The 24283-nt window shown below is 37.3% G+C and overlaps 1 protein-coding gene across 3 annotated transcripts in view; it reads left to right on the top strand.

Moving 5' to 3' along the window:
- SNX9 (sorting nexin 9) overlaps positions 1–24283 on the top strand; it is a 58886-nt gene that overhangs the window by 29984 nt on the left and 4619 nt on the right. For 2 of the 3 annotated variants that reach the window (XM_030235370.2, XM_050972925.1), the window contains exons 5-16: positions 3256–3439; positions 4231–4384; positions 5446–5530; positions 6251–6376; positions 6661–6778; positions 9577–9707; positions 11123–11226; positions 13501–13604; positions 16334–16411; positions 21606–21682; positions 22438–22527; positions 23884–23998. In XM_030235370.2, the coding sequence (XP_030091230.1) occupies positions 3256–3439; positions 4231–4384; positions 5446–5530; positions 6251–6376; positions 6661–6778; positions 9577–9707; positions 11123–11226; positions 13501–13604; positions 16334–16411; positions 21606–21682; positions 22438–22527; positions 23884–23998 (1366 nt within the window). The remainder of the gene's footprint in view (positions 1–3255; positions 3440–4230; positions 4385–5445; positions 5531–6250; positions 6377–6660; positions 6779–9576; positions 9708–11122; positions 11227–13500; positions 13605–16333; positions 16412–21605; positions 21683–22437; positions 22528–23883; positions 23999–24283) is intronic. The other variant, XM_050972926.1, reaches the window with a different exon arrangement.

Genomic DNA, 24283 nt, shown 5'->3' with positions numbered 1-24283 from the left:
GTAATGATCTGTTTCTGTACTGAGCTTGAATCTGCCCTTAGTGGAATCCTCTTAGAACATTCAGCAATGGTTCCCTCTGTTGTCAGTTCCCAACATAGCCCTTTTGTCTTGTTTTTACTCCTAGGACAGTAGGAGTGAGCAAGTCCCTAGCAGTCTACAAAAGGGTAAATCAGCTGCCTTTTAGGAGTTTATCCTTAAATTTCATCTCAGTGTGCTTGTTTGAATCACCTGTGGGTTGAGCCCTGCTCTCCTGATCAGTCTTTGGAAAATGTGCTGTGGCTGATGTACCTCAGGGAGCAAGGAGATGCAGTGTTTAATTTGAAGGCTGATCAATTTCTTAGTTGAGGGGTGTGGCATTTCTTTTTGTGTACATTTGAGAAGGCTTGAATACTTGGATATTAGGTGGGCTGTTTCATATTATATTGATTAAATATTAGCTTCTTGTAAGGGCTCTTCAGCTTTCTTGTGATGACTAAGGAGAGATCAGAGGATTATCAGTTTCAGTTGTGGAAAACTAAAGCTGTAAGAACGTGGCTTGATGCAAAATACTTGAGGTTTAATTAGGGTTTATTCAGCCAGAGCTAGGCCACACAAATGGCTTCTCATATGAAGATTGTCAGTGGCTGAAATCCACAGAACTGCTCACTGGGGCTGAGATGAGCTTTTTAATGACTGCTATGTCTTTAGCTGGTCCTCCGTGAGGACCAAGACCTTGAGGATGGCAGGCCTGATTCCTGAGCCCTTCCCCATGTTTCCTGATTGTTGACTGCCACTTAGGAGTGTCTACAGTAAGTGTGCATGTAGGAAAACATTGCAAGAAAGGTGAAGAGGGTCCTGTAAGTGCACCTTGAAAGTTGTTATCTATAGATTCCTAAGCCATCTTTTACTCTCTTGCCCAGTACTTCAGAAAGAAATGGGGACCCTTTTGGCTGAAAGGAACAGAGGGGAGAATAGCATATTCCACCCCTTTTATAGCCTATAGGTGATACACCTAGGGGTAAGACCTTACCCCACAGCTTTCTTGAACACTTTAGGAGTAAATTTTCTGATTTGAAAAGTGCTTCCATCTAGGTACATGTATATAAGACATCTGGGAGCACAATTTAAGTAATACATTTCCCTTTGCTCTACAGCATCTGTGTATATCAGCATTCGTCTGTGAGTGTGATTGCTCTTGACAGTCATTCTTTAGTAGTGTCAATATTATTGCCCTCCTCTTTTCTGCAGCAGATTTTAAGGTTTCTTTACCATTTACTGATGTATCAGATTTCATATGAACTACTACAGAAAAGAGGAAAACTTTACTCAGTCTTTTGGTGATCATGCCACTTCTGGACTTTCATTTGCTAGTGATCAGCAAAACATATTGCAGAAGTACTGGTATATTAATATTATGCAAACTAGTCTTTGCTAGATGCTCCAAGTTATGTTAGAATCAAGGATGATTTTCCATGTGGTTGGGCCCCAGCCTGGTGTGTTTTCATTTAGCCAGGAATGAGCTCTGGCTAATGCCATGTGTGGTTATTTCTCTTTACATAGACTCATCCCAGGTGAAGATAGGAAGAGAACAGACTGGTATAAGCTGTCTTTGTAATTTGCTCATAGTAGCACTGGTATCAGCTACCCAAGAGTATTGCTGCCCCAGGGAGTAATATTCTTGCATCAGTTTCAATCTCAAAAAGAAAAAAAAAAAGAAAAAAAATAGTTCCCAACTTATCACTATAAAAGCTTTCCATGTAACCTATCTCTCTCTCTCAATTCCTAGAGACCCACTGACACTTGTGAATGGTGATTTTTTCCCCCAGCTTGGGGGCTTGGTCTTCATTTCCAGATCCTGTAAAGTTGTGAACCTAAATATATAAAGGTGTTATGTGATAACATAATTTTTGAGTCTTTATGATTTGATACTGTCTATGAAATCTGACCGTCAGATGACTTTATTTGAGAAAAAACTGAAGGGAAACATCTTATTCCTAAGTAGAATATCAAAGTTAAAATGGGAGGAAAGAATATTTAGTGGAGGAAATTGAGATGTGGAGTAGCTGTACCTTTTTTGTGTAAGACACTTATGTAACATTTTTGCAGATAATAATTTAGTTTTTAGTGGGAGTTTTATTAAATTTCCTGTATTGGCAAATGTTCTAAGATACATGTAAATGTTGTAGTCTAATAGTAATTAATTTATATAAGGTACTTCTTCATGGTAAAAATAATGAACTAGCATCAGTAGGATTTGAGACTTCTTTTTACAAAACTCAGTTTCTCCCTCTGCTGAACAAGACAAGCCTTCTCAGCTTTGTTTACTTTCCTTCCTCTTCTCTTTCTTCCTCCTACACTTTGGGTGTGTGGGTTTCGATATGTGTGCAGCTTTTTCCTTCTTCCAGCAAGTCTCTGCACTAAATGTCTGGAGTAGACTACACTTAACTAGTCAATGCTTTTTCAAAGGGTACTGTTAAAATCAAGGACCTGAGCAGGATGCTAAGCTATTAAGCCAAGATGAACTTGCCAAATGCAGCAGTTAGCATGTCTGCTCTGCACTCCTTCTGAGGTTTCCACCTCCACAACTGCACTAGCAGAAGGGGGTGTGTGAGTGCCTTCACCACAGTCTTATGCTGAGAGAGTAGATCTACAGGGAGATACCAGACTGTTCCCTGGCAGATGTCTGTTTTCTTCTTCCATCTTCACTGTGAATGAGTTAAGCTCTGACAGGGAAGCTATTCAGGCTAGGCTTTAACTCCCTAACTTCCGCACCAGTAGTGATGGTGTGGATGGGCAATTCATTATTTGCTTTTAGTAAAGCCACTAATCTGAGTTTAATAAAATAAGTATTTACAAAAACCTAATTCTGGACTTCTGAGTTCTGGTTTTAAATGTGCTAATTAGCCCATGGCTTTAGGTAATTACTAGTTCACAAGTACCATACTTACTAAGGTATCAGTGTTAAATAATTACCATGAGTGAGATTTGCTTCCTAATGCTGTTGCAACAAATAATTTAGTTACCCTGAGGAAAAGCACTCTTATTAGAATGTATTGGTGTCACATTGCTGGAAAGCTGATCAGTTCTTCCCAGTGCTTGCTGCATGCAAGAGTTGTGTAGCTGGAAATGCAAGATTTGACAGCTGGTTCTAAATCAAACAAGTGAAGTGCTGAATGCAAACTCAGCCTATCAGCAGGAGATGAAAGACTTCATGGTTGTACATGGTTGTTGGTCATTTCTTCAGCAATTCTTTACTTTTGTCTTCATACAATGTAGGCAAGCATTGCCAATGATCCTTGGTCCAGCTGGAACGTTGGGAAGTCTGGGAACTGGGATAATGGAAATGCTGTTGACAGCTGGGCAACAAAACCTGAAAGTGCACCTGGCCAGAGAAACAGCGCTTCAAATAACTGGGAGGCAGCAGCAGCATTTGGTCATCCACAGGCATATCAAGGACCAGGTGTGATAATAATGCTCTTTTTTTTCCTTAATAAATTAGAGTAAGTGGACAGTAGAGATAAGAATTACTTAATCTTTCATAACTATAGACCATGGTTTATTTAAAAAACAAAACCAAACCAGGTTCCTAGTAGCACATTGCCATATGGGTAAGCTGGACACTAAAATAGTAGGGGTTTTAAAAATTAAATAATTTTTTTAAAATTGATTCCACAGTAACATCTCAAACTTTTATGGAAATCTGACAGACCAAAGTCTTGTGAATACATGATCTCTTCTCAGGCATGTTGTTCAGCTTGTGTAACGAACTTTTAAACTCCCTTGAATTTGTGCTCTTAGGCCTTTGAAGGAATACTCTCTTAAATCCTTAATTTTAAGAAGTGACTAGCTTTTCAGAAGGCTTCTCTACCTTTTGTAGTAACAGCCTAAATTAAGGGAAGAACTCATAACTGGGGAGTTATGGGTTCTCCCATAACTCCCCAGTTATGCTAACTTGGAGTCTATGAATATGGAACACAGTTGAGTTCATCTTAACACCATCATCTTTTTTTTTTTTTCCTTTTTTATTTCCCCTCTCCCTCAGTGGATTTCCAGTGCACTGCTTTGCAGGTTGTATTTGATGGAGATAGTGGTAATTGAGGGGGAATAGTAAAATGGAAGGCTGAAAGAGATTTTAATATATTTACCTGGTTGATTGTTTGTATGTGAGTGCTGAAGTACCTGCTTCTGCTTTTGAAGAGAAATTATGTAACTTTCTCTTTTCCCTGTCCCCTGATCCCTCCTGTACTTCAGCAGCTGCTGATGATGATGACTGGGATGATGACTGGGATGACCCAAAATCAACTTCACCATCTTACCTTGGTTACAAGGAGACTGAGGCATCAGAGGCTGGGGGGGTCCAGCGTGGAAATTCTCGTGCAGCTGCTATGAAGCTACCACTTAACAAGTAATGGAAAATGCAGGGGAAATGTGTATATATTGAAGAGAATTGGAATTTGTCAAGATGTGTAAATTCAACATCCTTGATTAAGCAATGTAAATATTACAGTTTTGGGGCAGAAGGAAAGGTGGATTTGTTGTTCAGCATATTCCTTAAGCAAGCAGAGGACACAGATCTCTGAAAGCTTAAAAGTATATGACAAAGCTGTGTGATTTTTTGAAGGTGTCATACAGACAGATGACATTTTCACAATGCCTGAGCTTCAAGTCTTTGAAATTTAACTGTGTTTGACAGTCTATTCTTAATGAAAGTCGAAGGTGGTGGATGACTTGTCCATACAGTAGAAACTGATTAGAGATGCTGCCCCAGAGTTCTCGAGTAATCTGAGTTTCTAGTGGGGAAAAGTTCTGTTCTACTGTGTTTGTGCATCTTCCAAGTTGATTCTTGAGCCACAGAAAGTTTGATTTTATAGACAAAAATCTTACAGTAGCATCAAGCAAGGGCTAATTATCTTCCTAATTACAAAGAGGACTACCATTTGCTTTTTATAAGGCATTTTGTAAGACTTTTAGAATATTATAGTGGTTGTTTGGCTCTCTTTTAATTGGTGGAGAAATTATTTAAGATAACTCATGTTTCAAAGCACTTGATAGATCTTCTGTTTATCATTCTTTCAGATGATTGAATTCTTGTAATTTGAAGTCTCAGGTGCATGAGCATCTGTGTGTGTGTGGTGTTTCCAGAGAGGGTGAGGCTGCAATGTTATGATAGATGATACTTTGTGACCTCCTGTTATGTTTGGTATGATGGTCAGCAGAGCAGGAATAACCACTTTGCTCTGCAAGAAAGGGCCTATTACACACACAGACACACAAGATACAAAAAAACCTGGATGTCAGTAGCCAAGATTCTTCTGCGTTTTTCCATGCAAAATGTTGACTGTTACAGTAATTCACATAAACTTTTTTCTATGCTTGAGAAATATTTAGGATTTTTTTCCTGTAATAGCAGGTAGTTCTGCATGTCAAAGGAAGGAGAATTAACTTGTCACTTCATTTTATTGTTAGGTTTCCTGGATTTGCAAAACCTGGAATGGAACAGTATCTATTGGCAAAGCAGCTAGCAAAACCCAAAGAAAAAATTCCCATAATTGTAAGCTGGGGTTGTGTATAATTTTTCTGTGTGGGTGGTATGGGTTTTTTTGGTTTTCTTTTTCTGGTTGGTTGGGTTTTGTTGGTTGGTTGGTTGGGTTTTATAATCATCCTCACCTTTCCCTGTTTTCTCAACTGAACTTTAATCCTCAAGGTTGCTATATATATTTGGATCAGAAGAAACTGATGCTGAACACATAATTAGAAATAGAACTGCCATAATAAAAATCATAAGTGTGGTAATGATGATGATTCTTTTCAGTACTTTTTTCCTCATGCTGTATCTGCATTACTTGTGATGAACATATGCCTTTTTGGGATTGAGATGCAGAGCAAATGCATTACACTGCCTATTCATTATCTAGATAGTTACATGTCAGAGCTACATTTGTAGAGGTTTGCAATATTCAGTCCTGATGGTCAGGTCACTTTCTGATCTGAAAACCAAACTCTTCTGTCTATATGCTGTTCTGGGTGAAATGTGGTTGAAATAGCCCTAGAATTCACCATTCCTTTGTTATTTGGGAAAAATTGTAAAATACACAAGATAAAGTCAGCTGCGGTCTTTTGTCCCTGATTGCAAGAAGCCTCTGTTTCCAGACTCTCAGCCTCTCACTGAAATCAATGGAAGCTCTCAAGTGAAGAGAGAAGATATTTATCACATTGTTTGCAGCTTGTGCAACATGATGTATTTAAAGATAATATTTGCAATTTCTTACAGATTGGTGATTATGGCCCAATGTGGGTATATCCTACCTCTACATTTGACTGTGTGGTGGCAGATCCCAAAAAAGGTTCTAAAATGTATGGTCTCAAGAGCTACATTGAGTATCAGCTGACCTGCACTGTAAGTGTATCTGAAACAGGATCTTTTGCCTCACAAATATGTGTCATTTATACATAAAAATAGAAATTGTGTGACTTGGTAAGAGCGTTGTAAGAGTAAGTGGTAGTTGTAATGTTTTTTTACCTCAATGATTTGCTTTTTTCTGAAATTACAAGTTCTTCTGTATTAAGGCTCTAATTCATAAATTTTATTTGCATTCCATGTGGTTACTGTTCTGGTCATGCTTGTTTCATGTGACTGTGTGTAGATGCCTGTCCAAGTTCAGAGTTGTGTTTCTCTTACAGAACACTAATCGGTCTGTCAACCACAGATACAAGCACTTTGACTGGTTGTATGAGCGGCTCCTGGTTAAATTTGGATTAGCCATTCCAATCCCTTCTCTTCCAGACAAGCAAGTAACAGGTAATTATTCCCAGTTCTGAATTCATGGAATGGGAAATAAGGGAATCAGATTTTTATAAGGTTCAGTTATTTCTTACTGTTTGTTTTTCCCATTATTTTAAAATAATGTTTCTCCACTCAAAACTTACGAGTTGTTATGACTGATTGATAATAATAGATCAATACTAGGAGAATCACTTCAAAACTCAGGTTCATTTATCTAGTCCAGTGATTTTAAAAAAGGTAATTAAAAGCAAAACAAATCCCCCTAGTTACTACATGAGATAATAATTACTATTGGAGAGAAGAGATAGATACTTATGTTCCGTATTTGCTGATTGGCTGGGCAGATGTTTTTGCATGGGGTTTTTTTTAGGGCTGGGGAGGGGCATGCATTGTGTTTGGTTTTTTTTGGGTTTTTTCTCTTTTGCATTTGATAGTCACAGGGTTCCCAGAGGAAAGGGAGCATCCCCTGACTTGGTGGGATGGGGATTTTTTGCTTCCAAGTGAAATGTTGCAGCTGTTTCTCCTCTTGCTTGATGTCACACTTGATTTAGAAAGCATCTTTCATTTGTATAGTGTTCTTGTCTGGTTTGATGTCAGTTCAGCTTGACCAAGCTGTCTGAAGCTTGTGGAAATCTTTTGTTCTGACTTTAAGAAAAGTGTGATTGGGTCCTTGTAATGCACTTAAGTTTAGTCATTGCAGCAGAATGTGACAATGCCTATGCATTTTCAGTAGTCTCTGGCTTCCTTTCTACAAGTGTATGCTAAAGGGCATGTGAAGGAAAGAATGGTCACCTGTATAGGAGGAAAATGCTTACTTTAGCCCATTTCCACTTGTATGTTTTCTGGTAAGATTATACAGTGTCTAAGCCAAAACCAAACATTTAAGCATTGGCATGTTGCCAACCACATGGCCATGGGCATCACTCAAAATGCAGCAGCTCTGCTGTGCTTGAAGAAAGCTGAGCATTGATGAAGTTGCTGGGATAAATGCCGAGGAAACTGAAAAGTGAGGAAGTGACTTCTTTCCCTTAGCCTCGTGTTTAGAATTGACCAGCATTTCTATTAAACGTGTGCATGTCTGTTAACAGGAAACCAGAAGACATGATGGGGTCCCTAGATTTCATTGTAACTATGTCTTAAAAGACCCAAGAGTCTGGTATCACACTTTGGCAAAATCCATTGTGTGTGAATTTCTGTCTTCTGGAATCTGTGGGAGAGAATACCTTGCCCCATGCAAAAAAATAATAATTAAAAAAAAAAAAAATTGTGTCTCTTTTTCTAAAACATGAAGAAATTGAAAAAAGGGTGCTTAACTTTCACTGTGCTTAGGAGGCTTCTTTCTGAAGACTGTCTACAAAAAGCATTTCTGTCAATTTGTCTTGACAGAGCAAGATTCCCCACTGACTTTGTCAGGATCCTGGTTTTAACGATATACTGGTGATGATATGCTTAATGATCAGCATGTAACTTGCAGCTGCTGCTGTTCTGGTGTTCTGCACTCCTTGCAGGAATGCTGTGGAGATTTCTGTATAGATTAAAAATTAAGCAAAGGATTACTGAAGGGTATAGAATGTCTCTTCCAGTATTTGATTTTTTGGTTTTTTTTTGGTTTTTTTCCTTATTTGCAGGAAAAATACACATACACAAAGTTCATTTTTCTTTAGTTTTGTTGTTTACCTGCTAGTCTTGCTAGTTTCCATATTTGCAAAAAAACTAAAAACCCAAAAAAACTAAACCCCAAACTACAAAACCCTCAACCTTGTAGATCTGCTGCCATAGAAACTGTGCAGTAGAATTATATTGGAACAGTACATGCGTTCAAGGCTTGTCATCTGTGCTGCTGTGGAAATCAGGAGAGTTGGGTGCTGGAGGAATTTCTCTTTCCTTACAAATCCTGTTCACTGTATGCTTTACAAGTCTGATGTCATGCATTTTTTTTAAATTAGAAAGGATTCTCTCAAGGAGACACTTTCTACTTAAACAAAAAGGTTCTCATGAATACGCAGTGATGATGCATTACTGGTTTAAGAAAAAATGGTTACTTAGTTTGTATTAAAAATATCTTAAGTAAAATAAAATCAGTTACAGTCTTACATGTATGTGTATATTCTAACCAGTTTATGCATATGATTTATTGATATTTTTTGATTTTTTTCCACAGTTTACCTATATGGAAGTACGTTTAAAGGAGACACTGCTTTTTAGATCTGTGATTTGTGTTTGAGTGATTTCAAATATTTTTGAGCAATCCAATTGTAATGCTTTTTGAGCTGTTTAATTTCAGTGCTTTGTTAGCTTGTACTTGGCAACTTGTAGTTCTTTTTTCTTCAATGGTTTTGAACCTCATATTGACCAAGACTTTACTAGACTGTTCCAGAAAAATGCCTTCATTCCAGGCCTATGCCTGGCTTTTCTCTTGAGTCATCTGAATACCTAGTTTTTCTGTCCAAAAGTTTATTCATTTTTTTCCAAAAAAAAAATATTTGAATTGTGGGTGGGTATCAGGTTTTTTTTAAATATTTTGTGGCTATCTTTAAAAGGATCAGAACTCTTGATCAGTAATCAATATTTAAAATTAATCAATTTATGGTTCTTTTGGTTTGTTAGCATAATGGCCCATTTTTTTATGAGCTGGACTCAATGATTCTTGTGAGTCCATTCCAACTCAGGATTCTGTGATTCTTGTAAGTTCAGAGTCATTAAATTGTTAATAACTCACCAGATGAATTACAGGTGGTTTCAATTTAAATTTAAAAAAGGAATTTGAAGGTGCTAGCCTGTAAATGTAACAATTATTGTTCAATGTGTAACAGGGCGCTTTGAAGAAGAATTTATCAAGATGCGCATGGAGAGGCTGCAAGCTTGGATGACGAGAATGTGTCGCCATCCTGTTGTCTCAGAAAGTGAAGTTTTCCAGCAATTTCTCAATTTCCGAGATGAGAAGGTAGGAAATGAAATAAAGCTCTCACACAGAATGAGATTGAGGAATTGCTGTCTCCCCGCATTTCCCTTCAAACCAAGAGTTTGGCTCTGTAGCCGCCTCACTGTGGGCAGTAGTGATGGGCTAGAAACTGCTGGGATTCCTAACTCAGCTGATTGATCAAAACAAGGCATAAAATTGCTCTGGTGAAATGCTACACTCCATTCCCACACAGCTGTGCTCTTCACAGTAACTTTGTTACCAGTTTTTCACCGGACAGTTTGTATCCTCCAGCAGAATAGGAAGATATATAAAACTCTTTTCGCTGTTGCCCTGCTGTGTCTCTGCTGGATTTAGTAATCACTGTGATCCTCTGAGTGGTGCTGCTCTGCTAACAAAAGCTACTTTATAGCAGATCTAGGTTGTGCCTCTATTATATTTAAAAACAGCCCCCTGCCTCATCCCTATCCCTCAAAGCCACGGTTTTTCACTGAAATGGGTTGTAATAGCACTATGTTGCAGCCTTTATCTGATATAACCAGCCATTTTTTATTTGCACACACACTTTATTATGCTTTTTTATAAAAGAGATTTTAATATCTTCAGTAAACTATAAATAAAGTAAGTAAATCTTCAGTAAATAATGGTTTCTTCATGATTGAGGTCCAGCTCTGTTGCTAATTAGGAAATAAACAGAAACACTCGGCTGCTTTCTCCTCAAAATAATCATACTTCTAAATACTCATAAAATTTGCTGAAAAAGTAAATTATCCAGTCTTGTCTTAAAAATTTCCAAGGTTCAAGTCCCCTGTGACTAAGGTCACAGCTGACCAGTTTTGAATCAGAGGCTGAACTAACAACATACTTCTAACCAGAATTATTCTGTGATCCTGTAAGTAGATGCTTAATAATGTAGTAAGTACTAGTCCTGGTGAAATGCTAGTTGGATGGTTAGTGGCTGCCAGCTACTCAGCACTTCTTAGTTTCTTCTTTATAGATGTATAAACAGAACAGATGTTGCAATACATAGGGAATTTTTAACCACTAAGAACTTAGCATCATAATTGCATAATAGTTTCATGATCTTAAGAAGCTTCTGATATGAGACTTATCCTACATGTGGAGACAGCTGAAAATCATTGTTCTTATACTGTATCTCAGTAATACACTAGAAGGGTCTGTTGATACCAGAATTTAGACAACAAAGTGCACAAAGGAGGCGGGGGAGAACTTTGGGAAACTGTAAAAAGCCTTGGCTCCTCTGAAGATTTCACTTCCTAATGAAAGGTTTTAATTCAAGGGTGCTCCGTTGATTAACAGTTCTCCTAAACATTTAATTCACTCCTAAAGCACATACCTTCAAAGAAGGATGAGTGGTGGTCAAACTTTGTGTCTGTCTTGTCTCTCTTTTCTTTTTCTTTTTTTTTTTTCTTTTTAAGGAGTGGAAAACTGGAAAGAGGAAGGCAGAAAAAGATGAAACTGTAGGAGTCATGATCTTTTCTACAATGGAACCAGAAGCTCCTGAATTGGACATGGTAGAAATGTAAGGTGATTTTTTTTTTTTTTTTTTTTAATGGGCATTATGCATCTGGTATTCAACAGATGCTGAGATAATCCAAAATTCAGATACTAAGTGTGCACGTATATTCATGGATTTGAGGAGGTATTCATCAAGGCAGAGCTGAAAATTTGTTTAAATAATGAGATTTTTATATCAACTCCTCCAATACTTGGTGGAACTCTACGTGATGTCTTTTTGACTTCAGTGGCTGAATGCTAATCCTAAAACAACTTATGTGAAATTAGTTGATAGTTGATTAGTTGGGATAGAGTTCTGTCAGATCCTATGGAGTTATGTTTTATATTGCTGTGGAAGTGTGGTTTGATCTTTAGTCTTTCAACAGTTCCAAAACATGCTAAACTTACCACGTAGCTTAGGAAAATTGTATATGGACCAATAAGCAGAACAATGTTTCTGTAAAAAAGTTGCATGTAACATGCACACAGTATTATTTGAATATCTGTAATCCATGGAAAGCTATCAAAAATTAAAAGTAATTTAAATTATCAAATCTCATTCTGGAAATGCAAATGGATATATTTATTTTATACATGTGTATATTACATATACATGCCCTTAGTGTATATTCTGTAGGTGATAAACCTTGGAGTTTCACAGAGTTAAAGACTGGATTTATTATGCAGCCTTTATTTCACTTCTTTAGGCTTAATAAGTTTTCTTAGCATGCATGACAAGCTTTTCTTACTGTTCTGGAGCACAGAAACCTGGATGTTTTGTGTGTGTGTGGATAAACTCGATAGAAGTTTTTAGATCCATATTGAATGGATGCACTGGCTGTGTGGTAGCAGTTCTGTACCAGCAGAAAAACATACACATTTTTAGGTCACTTACACTTCAACCTTAACTACTTTGCTTTAGTGGTGTGGTTTCTGTATATCCCAGTGGTGTAAAAGCTGAAGGGGTGAATGAGAGGGATGATTTTGTACCCAGGGTGCAGGAGAGGGAATGTACTTCATACACATCCCTGGCAGAGAGTGCCCAGCATGTGGTCAGCTAAACAGTTTGTGCCCAAGCAGGGAGGGCACACCAGCCTGAGGAGAATGCTCACCAGGGGTATGAGTTCCTGGGCTGGGGCTGGCAGCCTGGAGTCATGCTGGGGACCTATTTCCAAGCAGTTGCAGGGGTGGCTGTAACATCTCAGATGTCCACATGTTCTAGTGCATGGTAATGATGTTAAAAGTGTGTGTGTCTTGAAAGCCATTACTCCACTTACAAAGTGGGCAAACCAGCTTGTTCAATAACTGTTAGGTTCTTCAGTGTGAAGATGTTCTTTACTGAACAATTTTGCTACTATTTTGAGAGTCCTGCACAGACTCATGACCATTTTCAGTGATCTTGAGACCATAAAGCGTGAAGTTTAGAAAATTGAAGGATGTTTTGCCCCTGAGGTAAGGGGAGTAAAGCAAGAGCCTCTTAGAAAGCCCAGGTGCTGGTTTTGTGCAACTATGTGTGTATGGTTTCCAGCTGAGGAAGGAAGTGCTGGTGGGGAAGTGGGAACCTCTAGGTTCTTGGGCCACAGCTGAAACTGCTGCCCTGGCTCTGGGGAGTCACTCAGTGTCCCCTTGCTGTTACAGCTGTCTCGTGCAGGCTTTGGTTGAGAGCATTTGAAAGATTGGATGCAATTTAAATAAATCTCATTGGAAATTATAAAATACACATTTAGTTTTCTTTTGTAGAGTTCACAAATCATTGCTGTGTATGCAGTGCTGTGATAGTGGAAAACTGATAGCTGCATGCAAGCATGCTTAAAGAGGAGTACAAAGGCACATACTAATTCAGAATTCTGGTTTTTTGCTCCCTATAATGCAACTCAGCACAATGATATTGACAATATAATATGAAAGGATGCATATATATTTCCCTAGGAGAGTTGCTATATTACTTTTTATTCACCTATGTTAGACTTCTATCAAAATACTTGACACAGTTATTTTCTTTTTATCTTTTCATTGTGTATGTATTTCACTACTTCTGTTACACTGTAATAAGAGTGCTAGTCCAATGCCATGTGTCTATGAGTCTAATAGAGGAGGGAAAATGGAACAAATAATGCCCATATATAAAGAGGGGAATTCTGAATTCAGTGAAATGGCAGAAATTTCAAGGATTGGTTTATATCTCTGATATTTTTTTGAGAAAGAGTTGTCATTGCTTAACATTTCAGTATTGTGTTTAAAGTTAGCATTATGCATGTATTAAACTGCCTTTTGCTTTTGCTTTTTCAAAATGCCACAGAGAACAGAAATGTGATGCAGTGGGTAGGTTCACCAAAGCAATGGATGATGGAGTTAAAGAGCTGCTGACAGTGGGACAGGAGCACTGGAAGAGGTGTACAGGGCGTAAGTGTCCTTCTGAACTCAGCACTCATTTCTGTGGTGCTTTTCTCTCTTCTTTTTTTTAATGTGTATAATTCAAGACACATCTTTAAAGAAACTCCTAGATTATCATGGGAATTGTACAGCATTCTGGCTATTTTCAGTCTAAGAGTATAAATTGGGGAAGTTTTTGGTTAGTATGTTTGATGTGGGGCTTTTTGTTGGGTTGTGTGGGTTTTTTTCTTTATCTCAGAAATATCTGTTCCCTGCCCATAGGTTTAAAAAGACTTAAAAGTAAGTAATTCCAGTAATGCAGCTAAAGCCCTTGTTGGACCTGTTCTCATATATTGGTCATTTATTTGAATTTTAGTGACATGGGCAAAATAGACCTGTTTATTTGATGAAATCATATTTTCAAATAATTGCACCTTATTAACCCCTTATTTAGGATCCTTGCATGCTAGGAGGAGTGATTTAAAGATGAAATGATTTTAAGAGAAAAAGAAAAGAAAAACCAACTTGATTCTAACTTAATCTTTAGCCCAATTCTTTTTTTTCCTATCTTGTCTCTTCCTTCCCACAGATATTTAGGGTTGCAGAACTTCACACCAAGTCCCTATGACTCTGCCTGGGCTCTAATTTCCTAGTCCACAGCAGTGTTCAGTGTTTGTGGCCACCACAAGGCAGCTATTGAAAGGAAGCAGGTACTACAGCTGAGGATCATAATAAGAAACACTTCAGGGCAGGCTGTAGTGTCTGGCAACCAAAGACCTATCACATAAATCTCCTTGAATCACCTTAATTTTTTTGCTCTCCTTTAAACTCCCCCCCAAAAAAACCAAAACATCAAAACGTTGTCCCCAGAACTTTAAGTATATTTCCTGAGTTATGTTATTGCCTCTTACTAATCAAACACTACAGCTGAATATTTGGGGCTGACCAGAGAGAATGGGAAGTGTAGAAGCTCCATCTCTCATGGAAGTGATTACATTAGACTTCAGTATCTATAGGATGTTAACTTTAAATTATTTACATTTCTCAACTTTGAATGAAAAGGTTTCCTTCTGCAGACCACTGACCCTCCTGCTGGACAAAAATAGTCTAACACATGACAGAGCTCTAACATGGTACAGATCTTGCTTCACTAGCAAATTTTACTGAGGGGAAAGTGGAGAACAGGAGAAAAAGGAATAAGGTTCCTCAGATGAGACTAGAAAAAACAGCATTGCTATCCAGTTACAGAAGCAATGATCAAACCAAGGACTGGCTGTGACTTGTGCTTACACTAGAAATTCAGTATTTTTTAACTGCCAAAGTCTTCCTAAACTTACAACACTAGAGCTTTAGATACTGAGTGACTCTTCTAACACTTACAGCTATTAATTAGTTAGCATACATGCGGCAATACAGTTGCAATTTTGTTTTTTAAAGTCTTAAAAATTAAATTTTTTAAAAAACTTTTAATTTTCCAGACATTCATACTGAATTAAAAAAAAAAAAAAAAAGAGAGAGAGAGAGACTGGTAAACTGGAACATGCAAAATGTTAGTAATCTTTTAGGTTTTAAGTTCCCTGTCAGCTCTAGACTTGACTCTTAATCTGAAGTATTTTTGGCACTTCCTGAGAAATAGTTACATGCCTTCCATTCAGTGAGATTTAATATAACTGACAATGGAAACTTCTTAAATACATGTGAAAAGAAGCCCAAGATTCTTCACTAAAGTTTCCACTGAAGACTCAGTGTAATGGCTGATAACAGAACTCTAGTACTCTAAATTGTACTCATAGTGTAAGACAGACCAGTTATCATAAATAGTCTGACTTCTGGAGACGAGCTTGATCAAAGATAATCAATAAACTTAGGCAGTTGGGGTGGGAGGTTGATTTGGGGGTTTTGTGGTAGATTTTTATACCACACAAAAGTGTTCTGTAAAAATCAGATACTGTGGGATGCTAAACAGCTAAAAACCTTCTATATTGCCTGAGCAGTGTACCCCCTGAATACAAATATCTGATAAAACCCATACCTACTTGGGTTTTTTTTTCTGCTAGCATAGGCAGCATATAAAAAATTGCTTTTGCTTTTCAGATTGCTTTTTAGGCCTCTGGAGTGATGCTGTTCAAATTGTTAATAATGAATGCACTCATAAATCACAGCTGATTGATGTAATTGTGATGGAGTAATTTATGCATGCATGTTCAATAAATAAATTGCAAAAAACAATTTTATTATTCAGATACTTGCATAATTTTTATATCTAGATAATCTTGGGTTTTAGTGCCTTTGAATATAAAATTCATTATTTGTGGAGAGTTTAGGTATTATGGGTCTGTAAAATAATCTCCTCTTTAAAATATTAATGAGACCTATTCTTGAGATCACACTGCAGCACTTCTCCCTCTTTCCCCATGAGGGGGAAGGGAAAAAATCTTACTGTATGTATAGAAGGACTCAGCTAGAAATGCAGTGAGATTTCTTTTTTTTTTAAATAGCATTCACATGCTGTTTCCCCAAACATTTGTACTTTTCAAGAATCCAGATTGCAATTGCTTTATCCAGTTTTGGAACATTTGTAGCAGGGGAGGGGGTAAAGAATAGGATTGTAAATGTGTCACTAGAGAAAATGTAAAACCTAGTTGTTTTTGACATCTGCTTCATCAAGTTTTGGAAATGCTGCAGATTTAGTCTCACTTACCCATGTCAGTTTTTTGCTTTTGTTTCCCCTCTTTTCCTCATCCTTTTCCCACTTTCAGCACTACCCAAGGAATACCAGAAGATAGGAAAAGCATTGCAGAGCCTGGCACTGGTCTTCAGCACTAGTGGATACCAAGGTAGTTCTATAGCTTCATTTGTACTTTGCTTAAAAAGAGGTATTTTAATTACATCATGCTACTTTTTTTTTCCCCTGAAGATCTTAATGCTTTCCTCTTTGAAAATGAGATGTCAAACAGGGTTCTGGAAAAAATTCTAAAACCTTTCTTTTGTGTATGTTATGGTGTTTTTATGTTCTAGTCTGCAATCTTGTCTTCTCTCACTGTGTAATCTTGTGGTGGGCTGGTGGTGGTGGAAGAGTTTAGTTTGATCTCTTAATATATAATCTGGTCACTGACCTAACTGGTCAAACATGCTGTAGCATTTTTGTGATATCAAAGGAAAAGGAGAGAAAAATGAGGCCTTGAAAATGGCTGTCACAGAACTATTGTGCCACTTCACGATACAGCAACTCCACACGTTGATGGAAGAGTTACTACAATGTTTTAGAATCCATTATGTGGGCTGGCTACTGTAGCTTTTTTCTGTAGGGTTGGCTACCCTAGCCTTTTCTTGTCCTTCACCTTTGCTTGTCCTTCACAAGCCCTAGAAAAGACCCGGTTGTGTTAGGTAGGAGGGAGGGAAAAGGAGAGTATCAATTGCTCAAAGTTTTCCTAAAATGTATTTAGACCAAATTTAAAATATGTTAAGCTCTACTGCTGTTTTCCAGACAACTGGAAAATATTTCCTCATAGACAGAGGGTGCCTGTTGAGTCAGTTTTCCCTGAGATTCTCCTTTCAAAGGTGTTTGAGGTTTTGGGTTTTTTCTTTCTATACTTGATAGCAAAATTACTGTGTTCTAAAACCTTAAGTGCTATAGCATAGAAGCTTCCTGAAATGTTTTCTTAGAAACAATCTTAGAAATTTTAGTTGACCAGTACTTACTCTGACTACTCATCTGTATCTTGCTTTATAATCGTAAAACTTTTAGCCCTATAAATGACGTACTAAAATGCAACCTTCTGAAACACAGGTTCTCTGCTGCTGGAAGTATTGGAAATAGTGCTTGGAAGTATTGGAAATATTGTCCCTATAGATTTTTCTCATATGTGTCCTGTACTTCAACAGGAAGACTGCTTAGTTAGAATTGAGCATAGCATATTGCTTAAAAGTCACTTTTGGATGTGAGAATGAAGTAGGGGATTTGCATGGTTATGTATTCTTAGCATGGGTTAGAAAACTGTAAATTCTGCCTGGATAAAATCTGTAGCAAGAAGTCTTGAGAAAGAACTGAAAATTGCTTGGGCTCTAGCACGTTCTTTTGGCAGGGTAAAGGGAAAACAGTATATCATAAAGCTAGGATACAAAATTGCAGATCAGCCTTAGAAAGGTAAGCTTTTATTTGATTTCCAGCATCTTTGATTGGTATGAAAAAATTGATCTCATGATAGTTTGGGAACAAGGCAAGCATGTCTGTCTTTGCTTTTTGCCCAGTCATAACTGTTTGCACCTGTATCCTGTTGAGAAAAGTACCCTTCCTACAGATGCCTTTGCCTTGATTCCACCTTTTGCTCTTTTCAATAATTTGTACCTTTATATTATTTCCAAATTAATACTATATGGGATTCTTTATTTTTTAATTTGAGTTCCCAGGAAGAGAGAGCAAGTAAGATGCAGATGTGGCTTTAAATGGCTTCATCACTGCTTCTCTCACTCTGTCCTGCCTGCTGCTCATGTATGGATTCACGTGATCATTCCATCAGATACAGGTCTATGGATTAAGCAGAGTCTCTGCAAAAGACATATGCACCTGGATTTAAACTGATAGGGTACAGCTTTCAGGATGTCAGTATATAAAAGAGGACACATTGCTTCCAATGAAGAAGTAGTTAGGCTGAGTATGATGTATGATTTTTCTGGACTATTAGTGAAGAGGAATGGTTCATTCAGCCATGCTTGAGGACACTCAGCTCATTTTCTGTTGGGAGCTGAATCTCTTCATCCTCTTTTTTTTTTTTTATTATTTGGATGGGTTGCTTTTTTGGATTTCTTGTAATACTAGTGTTCTGAAAGTTTAAGCATATAGGCCACTGATGATTGCAGAGATTGATTTGATGACAGAAACATTTCTAGATACTGGTAGCTGGTATGACTTCTGACATACTTAATTTATTGTTAGTTGGTTCATTTGCATAGTTAGTATGGGATGTATCTATTGCCCGTCACACTTTCATCAGTGATGCCTGCTTACTCTGCAAAGCTTTATGTGTAATGATGTCTTCTGCCTTCTCTTCTAATTTCCAGCCTAAAATATTTAAGATTGCACCAGCCAAGATACACTTGTTAATCTGACTCACTCTAGCTCTTTTTTCTTATGCTACAGAATGAGCCTTATCTATTCACTGCCAGCCCCAGTGTGTGTTATGGATCTGTTCCCAGTACTTGCAGAGGCAAGGGTACCTTTAAAACTATTAAGGACACACTGAAAGTGTCTGATTTAACTTGGCTATGGACTTATGTACTGTCCAGTTGGTTCCAAGAATGTGCACTTTGCAAGCATGATCCTGGTCCAGAAATGTGTATTGGACAGTACCAGAACAGGCCTGGAAGTGTCCTGCAGCCTGGTAACGTGTTGCCTATGCTACTGTGTCATAGGATACTCTAAGGTTAACACAGCCTTAAATAGCATGGTGCCTCTTTTGCGGCACCAAATCTGGAGGAGTCTTTCTCCTATATTAAGAAAATGTGAATGACTGGTATGCCATTCAACCATAGTAAACTCCCCTAATCCTACATCACCCCTCAGGAATTCTGTTAGGGAGTTACACACAAGTTTCACTATCCTGTCAGCTAGCAGCAGGCAAATCCTGCTTTACAAGCTGCTTGTGTGCTGAATGAATCAGTTTGAGGTGTACTTATCAAGAAAAGCTTTGCTGCGAGTATTTGCTGCTAGTAAATCAAATTTTGTGATTTTTCCTACTGAATTATATTAAAATGTACTTTGAAAGAAAACAAAAATACTTTTTGACAAAAAAAAAAAATTGTCTGTCCCAGACAAGACTTGGAATATTAATTCCCCCAATATGTCTGGATGTATTCCTTCTGAAATTATTATCACTGCCATCTACCAAGCAGTTGAACTGCTAAGAGATGTTCTATTAAACATCTCCAAAAGGCTTCTCATAGTTTTATGTGTTTCTTAATCTCCTTATGTCTACAGTATGTAGACTATAAATCAATGAAAATATCTGTTTCTCATTGTGGTTGGGTTGAAACATCTGTGGAATATTACTGGCCATTTTAATGCTGTTTTTATAGCTACCTTCAGTCAATGCTTTTAGGCCCTCTCTGTTTCTTCTGGGGATCTATGTACTAAACACTAACATAATTTTGTTATAAATGTTAGCAACATTTGGGGCTTTCTGCTACTCTGTTGATTAAAGGACCCCTGACATCCTGATGTATCCTTGCACTGGGACCCAACTCGCTGAGAGACCCAACTCACAGACTGAGTTAGAGAAGGCAATTCCCAGCTTTGCATTGGTTCAGAAGCTGAGAATGCCAAAAATAAAAGATGATTGCTTTTGGGAGGGTTTGTCTAGATCCTTTGAAGCTCTCATCTACGGAGGTTCCTTGAGTGAGTACAGAAGGGGAGGATTTTGTTGCTCAACTTAAATATACATACATACTCTTACTCTTTTTTTTTTTTTTTTTTTTTGGTACGTTATGGAAAGTTACCATATTTTGTGGCGTTATAAAATGAATAGCAACATCTAGACCAACGTGGCTTCTGACTCTGAAGCCACACCATGTTTTATCCCAACATCTAGGAGTCAGTTGTCTAAGCAGCTGTTACTTCAAGTTTACTTCTGAGCAGACAAAAGAATTCTGAAATACTGAAAATACTTAAGCCTTAAGACTGAAATAATAAAATTCATCACCCTCCAATTTTTAATTGTTTTACAAAAAGGTGAAGATATGTTATGAATTGTGTACCTCTTGAGTTTCACAATGGGAATTAGTCTTGGTGGTTTTATTTTTATTTTATCCTAATAGGCCCAAATAGGAGAAAAATAATTATTTGTTTAGCAGTGTTTGTGTTACTGGACTGATTAGTTCTTAGGATCAGTCACTTTGCCTCACAGCTTTTTGACTTTATGAAAGCAGTCTAATGGAAAGTAGGAATTGATTGATAGAACTGAAGCAACATTCAGTCATTACCTTGTTTCCTTTAGGACATGCTAAAATGAAGGAATCCTATGTAATAAATCTCTAATGCAGATTGGACCATATGTTGTAATAAATGCTCAGATTAATCATTAATGAAATCTATAGTACTTTTCAATTAAGTCACTGATTAATATCTATAGAATAAAAAAAAAAAGTTCATAAAAGACTAACCACTGCCTAATATCAAGACAAGTCTGAAAGCATAAGAAAAACTCTTTTTTCTTAAACTAAAGTTTGATATCTGCAAACTATACCTTCGCCTTTCTACTCTCTACCTCAATTTGCTTTCTGTACTGTTGACTACGTGCTTTGGACAAGCTAACATGGATGGGAAGGTGAAGTTGCATGAAACGTACAAGAATGTAAGGCTTGTTTCCATCTTTGTCCCACGTAGCCTGTCCTGTTAGTAATACACTGTTATGAGTGCTTGTGCTATTGTCTAGCTTAGGATTTACAGTGATGTTTGTATTGTTAAGCATAGATTGTAGGGTCCTTTGATCTGTTTCATATGAGTATGAAAGTTAGAAACTCAGTCTGAAAACCAGTGATTTTTACAGAGCTTGAAAATATTGTCTAAGAGTTCTCTAAAAGATCAGAAGTCTTGTTGTCCAGGTAAAAAGTTACTTGAGCCCCCCTTTTGCTTCTCTGACCTTTGAACAGTTATGGTCCAGGACTGTCAGAGAGCTCAGGAGTAGTAACACATCACCTTTGTCAGTCTGTCTTTTGTAACCCTCCTCATTCTTCCTTCCTTTTCATCCTGGTAGACTTCCTGTTGCCCCATGTGGAGGAATACCTCTGTATTTAAACTGCATAAAATTATTAAATGTGGAAGTACTGTGGTAGAACATTAATTTTCTACAAGACCTTTAGTTTTCCTCCTTTAATGTTTTAAAAAGTTCTTTATTTCTGCTGGTTATAAAAGGATGGCTAGCCATTTATTATTGTAAATAGGCTGTTTTATAAATTTGCCTTGAATCAAGGCAAGTTTCTTGTTGTAATTGACTTACTGTAATTTGAACACTGATGTTTGTTGAACACTTCTAGGAGAATCTGATCTCAATGGAGCAATAACAGAAGCAGGGAAAACTTATGAAGAAATTGCCAGTCTTGTAGCAGATCAGGTAGGAGTATTGCAATGGCATAGTGTGTACAAACATATCACCTATTTGGATTTCTTCTGACTTTTCTTTTTTCCTCTTTGATTAAAACATAGCTGCTAGTGCTATAGGCCAATTAAATTGCTATTAACACTTTTGAATGCATTATCATCTTCTTTTCTACTCTGTGTCAGCTCAGGGGGAATGTGATGAGAGTGTATTTCTGTTGGTCAGAAAGCCCTCATTCTGGTTTCTAAAATACCAAAATGATTGTTTGGTCTTTAAATGTGTTCATGTAAAGGTCTTGATTGGTCCTCAAGACATGCATTGATGTTTAGCATGTAACACTTAAAGTCTCCAAAATGCAGATTCTCTTTATCTCAAGGCTGAGTCTGAAATTTCTTAAGACACCTTTCCACATTGACAACTAAGGAGATGCACCTGTGCATGTACATATTTGTATATGTAATGAGAGACTGCACTGCAAACTCTTCTTGGGTGAAAAGGCAAAACCCCATCACTTCATGAGCTAGTGTTAAATGAAACAAAGAACAGAGGCATCTGCACAATGATGCTCAGTGCCTTGCTCTAAAAAGCTTATATTTTTTTAAAAAACCTTTTCATATATGAAAAACTTGCATAAACAATATTTTGGTTGGGTTTTCTTGATTGTTTCATCCCCTTTTTTCCCCTTTGCCCTTTCTTGCCATCATAGTTTCTTTTCTGTGATGTTTATTTGCCACAGATACTTTTACTTACGCTTATGCTTTGTTTATTAGCCAAAGAAAGATCTTCACTTCTTGATGGAAACAAATCATGAATATAAGGGATTTCTTGGTTGCTTCCCTGACATCATAGCAGCTCATAAGGTATGTGATGTGCCTTTCTTTTTAAGGGCTGGGCAGTGGGGACAGCAGCAAAAGTGGTGGTATGGTACCCTGCATTTGTGCAGCAGCCTGGCCCCTGCTGCTGAAACACTGGAAGTTTCTGTGAAACTGGTGTGTTGATTTTTAAAATAAGAAGTACTTAGAGGGAAGGAAAACTAGAATTTCTCTCAATAATATCACAACTTTCTGCTATAGTAGAGCAGTAGAAAGTTCATGATTTTCTTCAGGTTGACTTCATGTCCCAGTGGGGTGAATAGCAGTAGCGTAAATTTGTAATATTTGAGCCTTTATTTTTTTGATAATAAAACCATGTGAGTGTTGTAGGAAAACTTGTGTACACTGACATGGCTGGCTTGCTGATATGTGATAAATAATCATGCACTGCATTGAAGTTTCTTTAATATCAAAAAACAGAGATCAGAGCTAAGCTCTAACATTTCTGAGGGAAAAAACACTAAACAAAATACCAGCAACAAAACCCAACCACTTTGTTCTCTGTAATCCAAAAGCCACAGCGTACAGTTTTGGATATTTTGCCTTTTTTTTTTTTTTTTTTTTTGGGTCATAGAGTTTTCCTTATGGTCATGTGTCTGCTGCAATGTATTTAAAGAAACTAAATATTGTGAAGTCAAAACAAGTGCACAAATATGTGGGGTTGGAGGTTTTTTTGATCACTAGATAAAAGCATATCAGATATGTGTATTCTTTCTTCAGGATGTTTGCAATTTCTCATCCCACAGAATCATTGAGGGAAAATACCATAAAAGGAGAAAAATGTTTTTAAAACTTGAAACATAAGCCTACTGCCAAGAGACATGTAAATAGATTCTCTTGCATGTTGTTTGGCACAAATAAATTGTGAAGGGGAGGCATATCTTTTTATTCTTGTTATTTATGTGACTCGAGGATTTTCCTGAATCAATGGCTATATATTGCATTGAGTTGTAGTCTCTTGAAAAACAGTGTTATGTTGCCTTCTCTTGTAAAATGTGCAAAGAAGATTCTACAGGCTTTCGAGTGTCAGTTAAGTTGGTCATCTGTAATTTCAAACTGGGTCCATTTGTCTTTTTTGTATTTATTCTTGTGTATTACTGCCTGTACCAAACTCAGTTTGCTGATGATTCTGATCATGCCTGTGTTTGAAGTCACTTTTTGCAAGGACTCTTGGAATCAATAAAGTGAAATAACAAACTTTGGATGAAAATGTGAGAAGGCAGAATCGATCATTTTGTGTACATATGTGTACTGAAAACTCAAAATGTAGCTAGTGGCATTTTAGATTACTATAAACACCCCTAAGTTGACTACTCTTAACCTTTCTGCATTTGATTTCTACAGGGAGCAATAGAACGAGTGAAGGAAAGTGACAAGTTAGTTGCAACCAGTAAAATAACACCACAAGACAAACAGAACATGGTGAAACGTGTGAGCACCATGGCTTATGCACTACAAGGTAAACCAAATTTTGAGATAAATGGCAGTGTTGTAGACCTCTGAAGGACTTCTGTTAAGCAGCATACTTTGAAAAAAAATCTTTTGCTACCAGGAATAAAACCTTGGCATGGGTTGTTTGTGGGGGCTTTTTTGTGATCTGCTTAGAATTTTTCTAAATTGCAGTTATTTTGCCTCTCCCTTTTTTTAAAATATCACATTGCTGTTGCAAAAGACACATATTTTGAAAATGCAATTAAAAAAACCCCAAAACAACTTCCTCAGGCTGATTCTTTGATTTGGAAGT

The sequence above is a fragment of the Serinus canaria genome, chromosome 3 (genome assembly GCF_022539315.1).
Source record: "Serinus canaria isolate serCan28SL12 chromosome 3, serCan2020, whole genome shotgun sequence".
Lineage (NCBI taxonomy): Eukaryota > Metazoa > Chordata > Aves > Passeriformes > Fringillidae > Serinus > Serinus canaria.
Note: the sequence above shows the minus strand (reverse complement) of the source record. Positions and strands in the feature narration are given on the sequence as shown.